The sequence below is a fragment of the Molothrus ater genome, chromosome 6 (assembly GCF_012460135.2).
Source record: "Molothrus ater isolate BHLD 08-10-18 breed brown headed cowbird chromosome 6, BPBGC_Mater_1.1, whole genome shotgun sequence".
NCBI lineage: Eukaryota > Metazoa > Chordata > Aves > Passeriformes > Icteridae > Molothrus > Molothrus ater.
In genome coordinates, this window is record NC_050483.2 from 2,004,148 (window position 1) to 2,019,320 (window position 15,173).

The window sequence follows — 15,173 nt, forward strand, 5'->3', positions numbered from 1 at the left end:
ACACCCTGTATTTGAGTTTTCTGCTCAAATTCACAGTCTCCTGGGGGTCAGAATCCCTTTTCTCCAGTTCCTATGCATTACAATACATGCCCATGCAGCAGCACTCACTGATGGTTCCTTTTTACTTTCTTCTTCTGTTTGATACCATCTGAGTGATTCAAACAAAACCCCCAAGTATACCCCCTTCATGTGTTCACTTATAAAAATAAATAAATCCACACAGCACCACCATAATATAATTATCTGCTCTCAGGAAAGCCTGAGGCAACAGAGGGTTCTTCCCATTGAGATTTAAGGATGTGAGGAGTGTTTCAGAGCACATATCCCTGCAAACTCAGTGCCTCTGAAGAATAAGAGGAATTGAAAATGAAGCTTCATTTTCCAGTCCTACTTTTCCTGTCTTCCAAGCTCCCTTTGGAACCTCACTTAAAACCCACATGCTTGTAGCAGATAGGGTTTGTTTTCTACTATACCTCCTCCTAAGAGTTTATGTTGCTGCCAGTGTTCCTCTGATTTTAGGTAGAAATACCTTCCTAGGATTAACAATTACACATGAGTTCAGTAAGTTGGGGCTTCTTTGTTGTTTTGTTTGATTTTTTTTAAATTTAATTTAATGCAAAGGTCATACATGGAGTTCTAGCCCTGTAGTATCATGTGTAAGAGTTGTAATGGTGCAGCAGGTAGTCATGCTTTTATTTTCTCATGCAGATACTCAATCAATGAAAGTGCTCTAAAAAGGTGTATTTTTGTTCCATGTGCTCTACTTCAAAGGATAGAAGTGTGTTCAAAAGCATGTTTGCGTCTGTTCAGAATATGTTTTATGTTACAAATGTTGGGGTTTTTTTAATTTAAATAATCTTAATGTCCTGTAGGAGGAAAGAAATGAAAAACAAATCTTACAAAATTGCTGTTGAGATTATTTTAAGACATTGGTTTGCCCAGTGGTAATGGAGCCTCTTCCAGGCAAGATGTGGCAGATGCCTCGTGCCACACGTTATCTAGCAGGTTCCAAAGACTGTGAAGTGGGATATCTTTAAAGGCTATGCTGCCTCTATTACTTTTATAAGCATTCCAGTTATCAAATGCAAACATTTTATAAGGCTCTAACTGACAAATCTCAGCTACTGAGGAACAAAAGCAAAAAGGATTTGGTGTATTGCAATAAACCCACAATTTTCAGGCATTTTGGCGTTGTCCAAGGGAGTATTTGAAATGCAGCAAGATTTGAGCTGCCTTAACCTAGAATGCAAACCTATAATTGTGGGTTTGGGCCTTTGCAAATAAAATGGAAGGAGGCATTTCTTTGATAAGTTTTTGTTCTGCTGCAAGCAGATTTAGTTCACTTCTGCCCAGGATCACAGTTGTGCCTGAGGTTAATGGGAATAGCACACGGGTGTGGGGGAAGGAACAAGGGCTTGGAGGTGCAGTGATTTTATGACATTGAGTATTAGGACACTTTGCAGCCTTTTCTAAGCAGCTGTTCTTTGGGTAAATCAATACTGTGGGGTCTCTTTACTTCTCCCCAACTTTAACTACCATAAAAGAACTTCATGTAAAGCTGTTCACAGCTTATCTCACCCCATTGCCATGTGAAACTTCTAACACAAACGCTTTTGTGCACTGCAGCCATAACACACTAATCTTCTGAACTTCCTGACCCATAAAACTGTGATTATTGCTACATGTAAAATTCATCTGGAAGTATCCCTCTGTATTTAGCCTTATGGGTATTACATTGCAAAATCCCTGCTTTGCAGTGGAATGACTGCCAGGGAAGGGAAGGACAATGGGGCTGTAGATGGATGTTAGTACAGTGCTGTTCCTTAATATTGTGATTTTGCCTTTATTTGGAGCTGGTGATTCAACAGATGCAGTGTCCTGATTTTTTTACCCCCTAGATTACAATTTCAGATTTGATTTTTTTTTTTTTTTTGAGTGTTTCTGGCTATTCTTACTTGCCATTAGCAGTGGGTCAGTCCCTAATTTCCTATACAACTGCATGGGCAGATAATTGAGAAACATCGCTTGTAAAAGGAGGACAGGAAGGGTGTTAGGGATGAATAGAAAGCTTTACTGTTGCAGTTGTGATTCTTTTAAGTACCTGTCATATCTGAGCATTATGTCTGCTCACTATTCAGCAATTAAAATAAAGAATGAGAAGCAGTTTGCAGGATTCTTTGATAAAGGGTAGCAGTTAAAATGAGGCAAAAAAGGAGAAATAACATTCCATGAGGATCTTCTCCCTCTTTCTTTATGGGCAATACATAGCTTTCTTTTAAAAAAGCCATGTGATTCTTGTCTAATCTTCAGCAAAGATAGTGACATCAGCAGCTTTGCATTTGTACATCACAAAGGCGGTGGGTTGGCTGCACTCTAAGGTGCAGATGAACCAAAAAGCACAAGAGTCATGTTTCTACCTTTTTTTACTCATCAGACTAACATAATATAGATAATCATCCAGCTGAAAAAAATCTAAAAATTTTTAAAATTAATTGAACAGGCCTTTTTAATTTTTGAACCACAAAGGTTTGTGTTAAATGATGCTTTTCCCAAGCCACTTTTATTATTAGCATTGTTCAAAATTGCAAGTTGTCACATCCACCAGCCTCTAAATTACCCGTCCTCTGTGTTGCCATAGTTACACAGTAGCCACTAAAATACAGGCTCCAGTGTAAAAAGGCAAGCTCAGACTGAGACTCATTTATTTGAAGGTTTTGGCAGCAGAGTATCTCCACAAAGTCTTTGTTTTATAACCTTTGAATTCTTGCATTTTAACTCTTTCAACCAACGTTGCAGTGTTGTGCTGAAAGGTATGTTTTATTTAAGACAAGGGCACTCAACCTGAGTTAATAAATATATAATGGTGTAGTTGACTTCTCACTTCCTACTTTTCTTTTTGGTTTTGGCCTGAATGATCCATAATTTTCTTGAGGTGAGGCTAAGGCAACAGCATCGTGCCCTGTCCATTTTCTCCATCCTAAAGGCTTCCCACCTCCTTTCCAGAACAGGATCCCTTGCTGGTGATCTCGCTGGCAACAGAAATCCTGGCACTACTCAGCTGCTGTGATTTCCCATACTAGGAAAAAAAAACCATCCCACATGTTCATCAGAATGCAGAGGTCTTGGTAGAATCCTGTCAGAAAATATTTATATTAGACTAAAATTAGAATTTTGAATGTTAACCACCAGATTTTTTAATCAACCTCATATTTCTAAATAGCCATCTCTATTCTGTTTGAAATAAGGGGAAGTAATAAGCCCCCCTTGCTCTACAGTGCTAAATAAAGAAGAGTCAGATTAATATTGCATATCTTGTCTCAGTTTCTTAAGTTCTTAACTGGAGATACCAGTGGATAAATTGCTATTTTCTTTACTATTCCTATTGAAAATGTTTTTCTATACCACCACTCTCCTGGCATTAAAAAAAAAAAATTACAAAAAAATTACCAGTATTCCAAATCTTTTGTATTAAAACATTTTAGGTATGTCTCCTGCTACATTCACATAAAACAATACTTGCTTCAGCAGTCACATTGTTGAACCCCTCTGTAGAAGCAGAGTGGGGAAAAATGCTTTTAGAGGTTGCAGTCTTTCAGCTGGGATCAAACAGTGCCATTTGGTACCTCCAAGGGCAGGGCTGCTGGCATGAGCTTTTCCTTGGTGGGATGCAGTTCCTGACCTGGAGGCACCAGCCTGCCTGGTCACTGCCATCAGCTCCCAGCTTTCACACATGACCTAGTCCCAGCACCAAGTCTTGACCTCTCGCTTTTTCAGCACTTCAGAGGTTAATTTTGTTGAGGGATCAGATTTCTTTCCAGGGGAAGTTTCTGATGATCACCTTCTAGCTGGGTTTTACTTTGCAGTGTCTCTCAGAGCTGCTGACTCCGTGTGGAGGTCTCTATTGGAAAACAACCTTGCTCCAGCTTTTTTTTTTTTTTTCCAAGTCTCTTCCTAGATAGTCAAGTTACAGGCTGGTTTATTTAAGGGGGGGCATTGGATGGTAGCCTAATGAAGGTATCAACCTGCAAAATAAATCTGAGCCCCTTTCCTGGAATTCTTCATGGGCAGCAAGGTGGAGAAGTGCTTTGGCTGGGGAATATTGCAAGGTAAGAGATTTTCTGCACTTTTGAAAACACGGGAGCGTGTTGTGTTACACCGTTGAGTAAGGGAGGTTTAGCTGTGCAAATACTGGTGGCAGTGGAAACACATTAGATGATGGATAAATCTGAGCAGCTTTCTCCCTGCACTGTTTCTTTTCAATCTCTGTATGCTGCATGAATTCAATACACTTTTAATAGATTGCAAATATTTGAATAACATGGTAGAAAATTTCCTATGTGAGGACTGACAGCTATTGCTGTGTTTGCTTTTTCTGCCTTAATTTTGTGATTCTCTGAGGTTTATTGATATTCAAAGGTTGCAATCTAGCTGGCTATCTTTCCACTAGTGTTTCAGGCTTTTAGCCTCAGAAAACTGTGGGGCTTTGTTATATTTTAGCACTCTAAGTCTGGTTTCTGTGCAAAGGAGGAGCCTCTGTGGGAATGAGCTCACCCTGCAAGGAAACAAAGGCAAAGGCGTGTGTGATGTTTCAGGCCAGATCCCAACCCAGAGTGCACTTGCTTTTTAGTACATAATATCCAGTTCTTATTCTCACTCCTGTGCAAATTTCTGGTGGCTTCCTGATTTGTTTTGAGTAAGGTTGTAAGATCTCTTTCCTTTTTGTAGTTCCTTCCAAATAAGCCTAATTTTAAAGGCTCACATGAACCAGGAGTTACTATCTAGAATGTTGCAGTTCTGCTAGGACAAAAAACTGCTTTCAGGGTTGGTAGTAGCTGACATCTTCCCAGCAGCAAAGAATAAAACATTTGACTTGATTATGTGTCTGTTTGTTCTGTAAATCACTGGTGGGATAACAACTCTTGTTTGTCAGTGGTTTGGTTTCCTGAGTGATAGTGCTGTGCCCTGTGATCAAATTAACACATTTTTATTGCCAAGTTCAGTGTTTATTTTAAGGCGTATTTCAGCAGGCTGTCATGCCTTCAGAAAGACAATTTCTGATGTTTTTCTCCTTTTTTCCTGATGGGACAACCATGTGCATTATCTGTTGTCTCCATGTGCTCAGCTACAGCTGATGCTGCTGTGAGACAGGAGCAGTTCTCAGGTGTGAAATCACTTGTGCTGTGCACAGGTTTTGGCCTTGATCAATTTATGTAGAAGCTTTGCAGTGTCTTCTGAGTGGGGAAAAGCAGAATTGCTTTGAGTTTTTGTGCATATATATGTCTTGTCTTCAGTTTGTGCCTGTGTGATTCTTGCTTGGGGTTACAGTCTGCAGGCCTGAAAGATTTGTGGAGTTACACAAGTCCAGTGTTAGGATGGATTAGAAGAAGATGGGAAGAAAAGTAGCCATGCTTTTGTTACATCATTCCTGTAAGAATTTAGCTAATCTGTTCTTTTTCTTCTCGGTGTTTAACCCTGTTTTTATTATGTTTTGGAGCCTCTGCCAGGTGCCAGTAACTGCTGGTGAGGTGCTGAGCTCTCACCAGCTCAGCCCAGTGTTGGAGGAGCTTGAGGTGGGTGTCAGAAACTGTCTCTGTGTTCAGTGGCTGCTTCCCCCTTCTTTAAGTCTTAAATTGTGTCTTTGTACGAGGAGGTGATGTGATCCAGAGTATCTGCTTTTGGGGGAGAAGTAAGTGAGTAGTAAGAAAAAAGTACTGGTAAGTAAGGCAGGGTAAAAACCCTCCAAAATCAGGTAGTTGGTTTTCACAGCCCTCTATCCCCTGGGCAGGCCACCCTCTCTGCGTGCCTGCAGTGAGGAGGTGTTTGGGCTGGGACCTTGCTGACAGGGAGCTGCAGGCAGATTGCAGTGGTGACCTACACCCAGAGCTTTGCCAGGGGCCTCCTCCCCATTCCCTCACCTCCTCATGCTGGGGGACTGCAGGGAGCTGGGCCAGTCCATCCCTGAATCCACAGCGCTCTGGGCTCAGCCTCACCTCTGGATTTGTCCAGTCCATTGCTGTCATGGGGACACTTTACAGGGATTTCTTTTCTGTATGTAAACAAGGATTTCTGACTTTGATTAGAAGACTCTTCTCAGCACTTCTTACTGTCGTGGAAACAAAGGCAGAACAAACAAAGCACTTTTTTTAGGGTGATGACTGAGATTTAACACTGACCTTATTGTGATATGAAGACCCTGATTTTGTTTGCAGCTTTCTCTGGAGTCATCCTAGTGACAGAGACATGAGCAGGGACAAGCATCACTCCCATGGCTTCCAAAGCAGGGAGGTGAGAGTGCAGCTGGCCAAGGGGTGCTCTGTGCACCCAGTGTAGAGCTGCTCTGTAAACAGCTGTACAAACACAGCAAGTCTTCAGACACAGTAGTAGCTGGGAAAATACGGTTTATAGGTTGTGAATGCAAGAAAAAGGGGCTGGCAGCTGGTTGTAGTTTTGTACAGTAAATTTTGCAGACTTAGCTGGGAGTTCCTCCAGCACCTGGGTCACATGCAGTGCCTTGCTTTTCTCCCCTTCCCCGAGGCTGTGGAGGTACCAGAGGAACCCTGGTTGTGAACAATGGCCAAAAAAACAAGTTCCACCAGTCAGGCATTTTGCAACTGAATAGGGTTGTGCTGGCTGGTGACCCCAGACAGCCATGGAGCAAAGGTCTAGGTGGAGAAGGGACCTTTGGAATTTCAGCTTCAGAGCAGGGTGTGATGAGTTTCGGTGGAAAGTCAAATCAGTTCATGAAAATTTAGGGTTTTCTAACTCCTTGAGATCAGGTGGATTTTTAGGAGGTCCTTTGTGTGTGTGTGTGTGTGCTCAGCTGTGTTCAAGTTTGTCAATGGCTTGGTCAAATTCCTGGTTAGATTTTAAGGGACAAAATAAAATCCAATGTTATTTTTATAAGGTTATTAGCACTGATCTAAGAAGATTAAATGAAAAGAGCATTTGCAGTTTTTTAGCTTCTCCAAATCTTTTCTTACCCGGATTTTTCAACACTGAATAATTTTGTTCTGTGAGTTATTCCCTTTACAAATAGGTATTTTAAATGTAAATCCTGAAACCTTATCTTGGATGAATTCTAAACAGAGCCTGACAGAGAGCTGCAGTTCAGCTTGCTGGCAGTAACCCCAATAGTCACTAAACATGAAAATGTCTGAGTAGCTCACAGCACACTTCCAGCACTTCAACTCTGCACCAAAAAAATGTCTTTTAAAGGATTAGATTCTGCTCCAGAAAGAACAACTGGAACTGCTCTGTATTCCTTTTTCCTGGTTTGCTTTTCTTGGTCTGACTTTCCTAAGTGTTTCAAGGTAACAGTCCTGTCCCTGGGCTCCTCTTTTGGTAAGAAACAAAGTGGTTTATGTTAAAATACCTATAGTGAGATGTAAGAAGAGAGTAACTGGAGACATGGGGGAGGTGGGTGATTAATAGCAGTGTAAAACACATTAATTAAATTAGCTTCTCTTGAGGTAGATTTCCATCCATTCTTTTGCAAGTGGTTATGTTTCAGTTTCAGAACAGTTTGAAAGGAAAACTGTGCAAGGGTCTGTGTGTGCTTTCTGGGTTTCTGGCCCAGTTCTCACTACTGTAGGAAATCCCAGGAGAAAACAGTGGAAGCTGTGGTATTTACTGTCTCATGTTATAGCACATTTAATTTTTCCTTTTAAATCTTTGAAGATGCTGTGAGGTTTCAATCATTTTGTACCTTGATCTTTTTTGTTGTTGTTGTTGTTCACCTATCAACTCATAAATAGTTAAATTTTTAAATAGAAGAGGATAATTGCCATGTTTCCACTTGAAATATTGTAGAGCCCCAAGGCCCTTTCTTGGACAAATGTATTTTTCAGCAGCTCATTGTAATTTTGGTTTTGAGTGAAGATCCAACAAAATTAAACTCCACACCCATCCGTAGAGAAAGGTGCATTTTCAGCCTTCAACAATAGCTTTATTTAGAAGGATTTTAATGATTCCTTTGCAAAGGGGGAGGATTTCTGCCCTGAGAGGGGCTGTCCTGAGGATCACAGAATAACTTTTCGTGCTGTCCAAGTTGACAAAGGAGAGCCAATTGTGTGGATGATGATTATGCAAGATGGAAAAGTGCTGATAGACTGTGGAAAAATACAAGTCTGAGCCTAACAGCTTTGCAAAGCTGTTTGAAAAAGCAGCTTGGAGCTGTTATCTGGGGCTGCCCAGGGGCAATGTGTAGTAGCAGGGGGAGCAGAGAGAGGTGGGGAGGCTCAGGAAGCTGCTTGGGGTGCTGGGTTTCATGGAGAGCAGGAGGCAGCATCCTGGCAGTTTCCAAGTGGTGGTAGGGGTTTCAAATTATACAACCACCTACTTGAGTTTCAAGTAGGTGGTTGTATAATTTTCATATATAATACACTTTTAAGATTTTAATTTTTTTTTTAATTTGCAATTTTCAGTAATCAAAGTAAAGTTTCAGGTGATTGATCAAATAAAGAAAGCAAAACCCAAACATTTCAGCTTCAGGTTAGGGTTGAGTAGACTTTTGCTGACATCAGAAATTTTTAATTGCACCAGCTAAATTACAAAGATGCTATCTGGGCTCTGGGAGCCAAGAACACCATAATTAGGGCTGTTAGATGCCCCATTCTGCTTCCTCACTTTTGACTTTAACCATCAAGGCACCGGATCCAGGTAAAAATGAACTGATTTACGTGGAGGGCTTGGGGTGGTTTCAGGAGCAGCTGAAACAAAAGCCTCAGTTTGTGACTGGTCCTGTCCCATGGAGGAGCCTTAACCAGAATGTGTGGGTTCATTGCATTACTTTGTAGCTGTATATGTTGGGTGCTCATAAAGTGGCTTTCATTGGCATTTATTTTACAGATTTCAGTGAATTCTAGCAGCCCTTTCTAGTGCTGTTTCAAAGAGCAGCATCAGTCATTGTTTATGTAGGTTTACAAAATTATTTTCAGTTTCTTAAGGTGTTTTCATGTTTTCTTACATGCTGTTGTTTTTCTAGCTAGAGACTGAGCTGAAGTGATATTTATTAAACAAAGCTCTCTGGGTTTAGGCAGATATGTGGGTTTACACATCCTGCCTTGTCAGAACAGCTTGGGCACCAGTGTCACCAGCATGCCAGCACGGGAGCTGTGCTGCTTAGCTTGTGGCACCCAAAATCTATCCAGACACCTGTCTTCAGGCCTCAGAACAGCTAATCTTCTCTAATTTACTAACAGATTAGTGAGCTTGAAAATGCAGAGTTGGAATAGTTCATAGTTTCCACCAGAACATAAAGGACCTAAAGCCCAGGATACACAGGAAGGGAAGCCACAACCATCAATGTATTCAGGTGCATGCTTCTACCTTTGTCCTCAGGCACATGTCCCAGTTCAGAAGGGCACTCAAATATTTTCATAATGCCTTAGATTGCCCAACTGAAGCCAACAGGACTGGCTGATGGCAGAAAAACTACTTGTGATTAATGTTAAACACATTCTTTAGGTGCTGATTAACTGTGGCCAATGGTAGTTTAAGAATTGTGAGTGCTCAAAAATGAAATGTTTCAGTTCCTATACATTGAAGATGGGACTAGGAGTCAAACAGAAAAAAAGTATTGAATTTAATATTTTTTTCCTGCCCCCTGCCATATCTCCATAAGAAGGAAACGAAACTATTAAACACAGAAAGCATTGGCATTGATGACATTATTACTGTTATGATTGTTATTTTTTATAGCTTCAGAAGTAGAAAATAAGTTTGTTGCTACACAGAACTCTGGAAAACAAAAGGCTTATTTTTTTATTTAGTGATTTCATTAACTATTTTGGTACCTTACTTGTAGACTTACCTAGGAATTGTAAATGCTTTATGTGGTAGGTTTGGAAAGAGAAATAAATATCAGTTATAGGACCTGTTTTCAGAACTGAAATTTAGAAGTAATATGGCTTTTAATATTTTGCCTTGTGATATTTAATTGCCTACTCTAAATAAAAAAGTGCTTCAAAAAAATCTTTCAATCCTTTTCCAGATTTTCAATCCCCCCCCCTCCCCCCCCATTTCTTGGCATGGGCAGCACATCTTTCATTCAGTTATGCTGGAAAAGATCTTTCAAAACAGCAAATAAAACTGGTGTGTCAAATTTGCCTGCCTGGCTTTCTCAGATTCAGGAGGTCTCATATTGTGAATTTTATTTTAACATGGATTTCTATTTTGTATTGCACCTTTTATCCAGGTGAAGGCAAATCTGGGAAAAATTTATCATTTTCCTTTGAATTGTAGCATCACCAACAGTGTAGACTGCAGCATTCCTTTCCAATCACAAGAGCTGGAGTGTCTGCAGGTTTATCCAATAGCCTTTGGAAAATCTTCTTGGAATTCCTGTAGCTGGGACACTCCTGAGGGTCAGTCAGGGCTGGCTGCAGTGAATTCCCATGAGCTGGAGAAAAGATGAAGATGTGAAGGGTGATGAAGATGTGGCCCCAGGGCTCCATCCAAGAGGGCCTGTGGCAGGGGCCAGCAGTGTGTTCTGGTGTGCCCCTGTGCCAGCACAGCAGTGTGCCTGAGCACCCCACATTTCCTTTCCTGGCTTGCTGGAGCTGTTGATCTGAGCCTCCCAGCTGGCTCATCCACAGGGATATGGGAGAAGGGACTGTGCTGACACCTTGATGAGGCCCTTCCCTGGGAGCAGAGCAGCCAGCAAGGGTCAGAACTCAGTACATCCCTCTGGTGTCCAGAGTTGCCAAGGACCCTGGCATGCTGCCCAGAACACCTGGGGATTTGATTCTGACCCCTGGAGCAAGTTGCCAGCTTTGTATGAGGACATGAAAGTCACACAAGTTTGAATGGTGTAATAATAAAATGATCACAGGGTGAAAATGTAGATTTTAGGATTTTTGGTATGGGGGTTATGGGGACAAGATGGAGGAATCTGGGCGTGTCCAGCCTTTCTTCTTCTTCTTCTTCTTGTTCTCCACTTTCTGCAGTGCTGTTGGCACTTTGGGGCTGGTTTAGAGTAGAGGTGCACTGTCTAACATGGGTGATAGGTATTGGGAATTCAGTGTCAATATGTTCTATGTAGTTTGTAGTATAAAAGGACAACAGCGCCTCAGGGGCGGTCAGAGTGCCTGTGGCTGCCCTGCTGAGCAGATCTCCCTGGGCAGAAAGGAAATTTTATAGATAAGAATTAATAAACAACCTCAAGACCAAAGAGTGAAGAGTCCAGACTCGTTCTTCAGTTGTGTGGGCTGGAGCAGAGACATCCTGCACATCTTGGGGCAGCAATTATCAACCAAAACCCGAGAAGCAGCTGCCACCCTTCCTGTGACATGCAGAGGAGGATGTCCCCATGGCCACACTTCATTTGTGGTTCAGCAAATTGTGCTGCTCTTCAAGCTGTTCTCAGTTCCCTAAAAGGCCTTGTACAGGTGTGGGTGAGCATAGCACTCCCAAGTAAGGAAAAGCAATTAAAATTATTAAAGCAACGTTAAAAGTCACGAAGGAAGGTGTTTTGTAGTGTTAAGTGGGAAAAAATGAAATGCTTTCCATTTCAAAGCTGACAAAGTTTATGTAGAAAGGCTGTAGCAAATCAGTGGTGAAGCTGTGAATAAAGTTCAAGCAAACAGAGGTAGTTTGCCTTTCTTTACACAGTTCTCTTATCACAGGTTAGGACAGTTCAGGTTTAAATGCAAATGTTAACTGCTCAGTACATTCATTTGTGAATATAGCTTTCACTGCCCAGCCAGAAACCTCTCTGCAATCTCTTTGTTACATGTTTGTGAAGCAAACAGAAATGCAACAGGGAGGAGAGTCTGGAGCTCCCAAAATCTGAAGCTGAGGTTATAAGTAGCTAGAGAGCTGCCAGGTGATGAGCTCTTAACCTTTTGCAAATGACCTGTGAGTATATATATTTACGTTTCCAGATTTCCAGCAATAGTTATCCAGTGGACTGGTGGACTGAAATGTCATATGAAATGTCATAATATTTCAGTCCCAGCTTCATTGTTCTTGGAGATGGAGCACTTGTAAGCCACTACATAAATCTCTTCCTTGAGCAGCTTACTTTTACAGGCATTTACAAGTTGGAGCATCTGGCTCCATTTTTAGATCATTTTGATTCTTTCTGTTCTAACACTCAAATTGATTCAGGCAAGGTCTTTTGTTGGTTGGTTGGTTGGTTTTTTTGGTTAGTTGGTTTTGGTTTTGTTTTGTTGGTGTTTTGTTTGTCCTAAACTTCCAGTCAGACATTTCTCATTTACTGGAAAATGTTGAAGCTATCACATGCTGGAAGAAGGTAATCCTGAATAGTTGCTCTTCTTGAAAAGGGCACTGAAGCTCAGGAAGGTTATTTGCCATCTGAAGGACTGAGCTTGTAGTTGCTAAAGTTCTTTGAGGCTGGTGATACTGTTGGTGGTAGATCCAGGTCTGTGGAACACCCAGGTACAAAAGGTTGCTTCAGGGTGAATTTTTTTTCCTTGCATTTAAGTTCCACCTCTGTGTTACAGCTTAGCGAGTCAGTGCTGTGCCTACTTGGAGATCACACAATCACAGAATGATTTGGGGTGGAAGAGACCTTAAAGCTCATCTTGTTCCATCCCCCTGCCATGGGCAGGGACACCTTCCACTATCCCAGGTGGCTCAGAGCCCCATCCAGCCTGGCCTTGGACACTTTCCAGGGTGTGGCAGCCACGGCTTCCCTGGACAGCCTGTGCCAGGGCCTGCCCACCCCCCAGGAAAAAATTCCCTGGTAATATCCCTTAATGCCAGTGCTCTCCCCTGCTCTGGGGACACAGATTTCAGAGAGAGAAGACACACATTTCAGCTGAGTCAGGAAGAGCTGTGTCACTGGTGCCTTGGCTTGGTGACAGCGTGCCCTGGCCTTTCTGGCAACCTCAAGTGGGCTAAGGGTTGTAGAAATAATACAATCTTCCTTTTGAATGATGTCTTGTCTTTTGACCCTTGTTTTCTCCCTCTGCTGTGCTTTTTCTCCAGCTGGGATGACAGCAGCTCTGTCAGCAGTGGGATCAGTGACACCATAGACAATCTCAGTACTGATGACATTAACACCAGCTCCTCTATCAGCTCCTATGCCAACACTCCTGCCTCCTCCCGCAAGAACTTAGATGCACAGGTAAGAGCTTTGCTTTATTCAGCTAACCTTGATATTTGTTATTTTCTCTGATTTTCTCTGTGCAGGAGGTGTAATTGTTTTATGTGACCGTGTTCACAGGGATTCTTGGTTGAGGGAAGAGATGAGGATCTGACTCCGTGTTTCAGAAGGCTGATTTATTATTTTATGGTATATATTATATTAAAACTATACTAAAAGAATAGAAGAAAGGATTTCATCAGAAGGCTGGCTAAGAATAGAATAGGAAAGAATGATAGCAAAGGTTTGTGGCTCAGGCTCTCTGTCTGAGCCAGCTGGGCTGTGATTGGCCATCAATTAGAAACAACCAACATGGGCCAATCCCAGATGCACCTGTTGCATTCCACAGCAGCAGATAACCATTGGTTACATTTTGTTCCTGAGGCTTCTCAGCTTCTCAGGAGGACAATTCCTAAGGGAAGGATTTTTCATAAAAGATGTCTGTGACAGTTTTAGGTTGCTGAACTTGAACACACAGCCAGCCTTCTGTATAGACAGTGTCAGTAATAACCACCTTGTCATCCATGGCATTTGCAAATATTTCCTCTGTGGGTGGAACCCAAGGCATCTCTGCCATAGTGATGTCACAACAACTGGGTCTTGTCTTCCTAGCTGCACAGAAAACAGCTGTAAATGGGATTTTATAGAGATATTTTTGAAATATCTATATAAATATATAGAATGAAATGGTATTATGTTTTTCGTATAGAATATAATGAAATGGTATTACGTTTTTCTTTTAAATAATACAATAAAGTAAGTATTCTTTTAAATAATAAAGTAAAGATCAAAGTTCAAAGGTTCTTTACGCTTTCATAGAAATGTAAGCATGTTATGCAAATGAAATTGATTTTATTAAATATCCAGAGCTGTGTGTTATTGAAGGCTTTCTGTGGTTGCCAGCATTTCGTAGGAGGATAAACTTTGCCTCCATCAGCAGGATACATGTACACTTTGTGCTCAGACACCACACATCCAAAGAGGGTGGAACAAGTGAAGCCATCTAACAGTTTTTCATTGATCAAACAAACTGCATAACACAGAGATTTGCACTAATACAAACTGCATTTTTTCTTTTTACCAAATCCATAGATTTTTGTTTGGGAAAGTGCAGGACTGAAAAGTCCAGCTTTGTTCTGGTCCTGCTCGAGGGACTGGGGCGCTGTGTGCTGCAGCCACTGGGATGTGGTGACCTGGTAGTGCTGCAGGTACAGGAGAGGGATGTTGGTGTGACCTGCTCCTCTGTTCCTTCCCTCTTTTAATCTTCTCCAGTCCTTTTCATCAGTGGCTCCTAAATCTGTTTTTGACATCAGTTTTGGTGGAGACCTGTGGTTGCTGTGAAGTATCGCTCTGTCTCCAGAGCTGTGGTGCAAGCACAGCTTGTTCCCTTGCCATGCAGTGCATATTTGAGCCTGCACAAAGGGTTTCCAGGTAGCCTCTGTTTGCCTATCAGCGACTGCACAGGCACTTGGAACTGCTAATACAAGTCCCATACAAGCTGAGAGGAGTTAAGATCTATCAAGCATGTTTTTCAGAGTAAGGTGGGCAACTGGAAGTATTTTTTGACAATTGTTACTGTCTCAACATTGGGGGGGACAATACTGTTGGGGGGAAAAAAAGGAATACTTAGGGAGATGTGACTAAACATTAACCTAAGGAAAAAAAATAGAAACTCATGTGACTTCTATCTTCTGATGGATCAGATTCTTGGAAACACCTCTGAGAGATCAAAATCTGTGTTGACAAACTCCTCTTCCTCCTCCACAACTATTACAGTATCCAAGAGGGTGCAGACAGACACCAGAAGAAAAGCAGCTGGAGCTTGTTCAGGCGGTAGAGCATAGTTATTGGCAGAGGAAGCTGGGAGCCAAGAATGTGCAAGTGGTGTTTGCAGTTTTTTGGTGTGATGTGTGTCTCTGACCTGCTTCTCTCCTCAGTTTTCATGAGTGACAATCCTTATTCCAGGTCTTCTGTTATCTGCAAATTATTGCCCATAAAATAGTTCATTTTCAGTGGAACAAACTACCTGAATCTTGTCAGCCAAGGGAACAAAAAGAGCTTGGAG

The 15,173-nt window shown here is 41.7% G+C and overlaps 1 protein-coding gene across 2 annotated transcripts in view; it reads left to right on the forward strand.

Annotated features, from left to right (window-relative positions):
• NAV2 (neuron navigator 2) overlaps window positions 1-15,173 on the forward strand; it is a 213,198-nt gene that overhangs the window by 145,447 nt on the left and 52,578 nt on the right. For both annotated transcript variants that reach the window (XM_054515028.1, XM_036383390.1), the window contains one exon: window positions 12,952-13,090. In XM_054515028.1, the coding sequence (XP_054371003.1) occupies window positions 12,952-13,090 (139 nt within the window). The remainder of the gene's footprint in view (window positions 1-12,951; window positions 13,091-15,173) is intronic.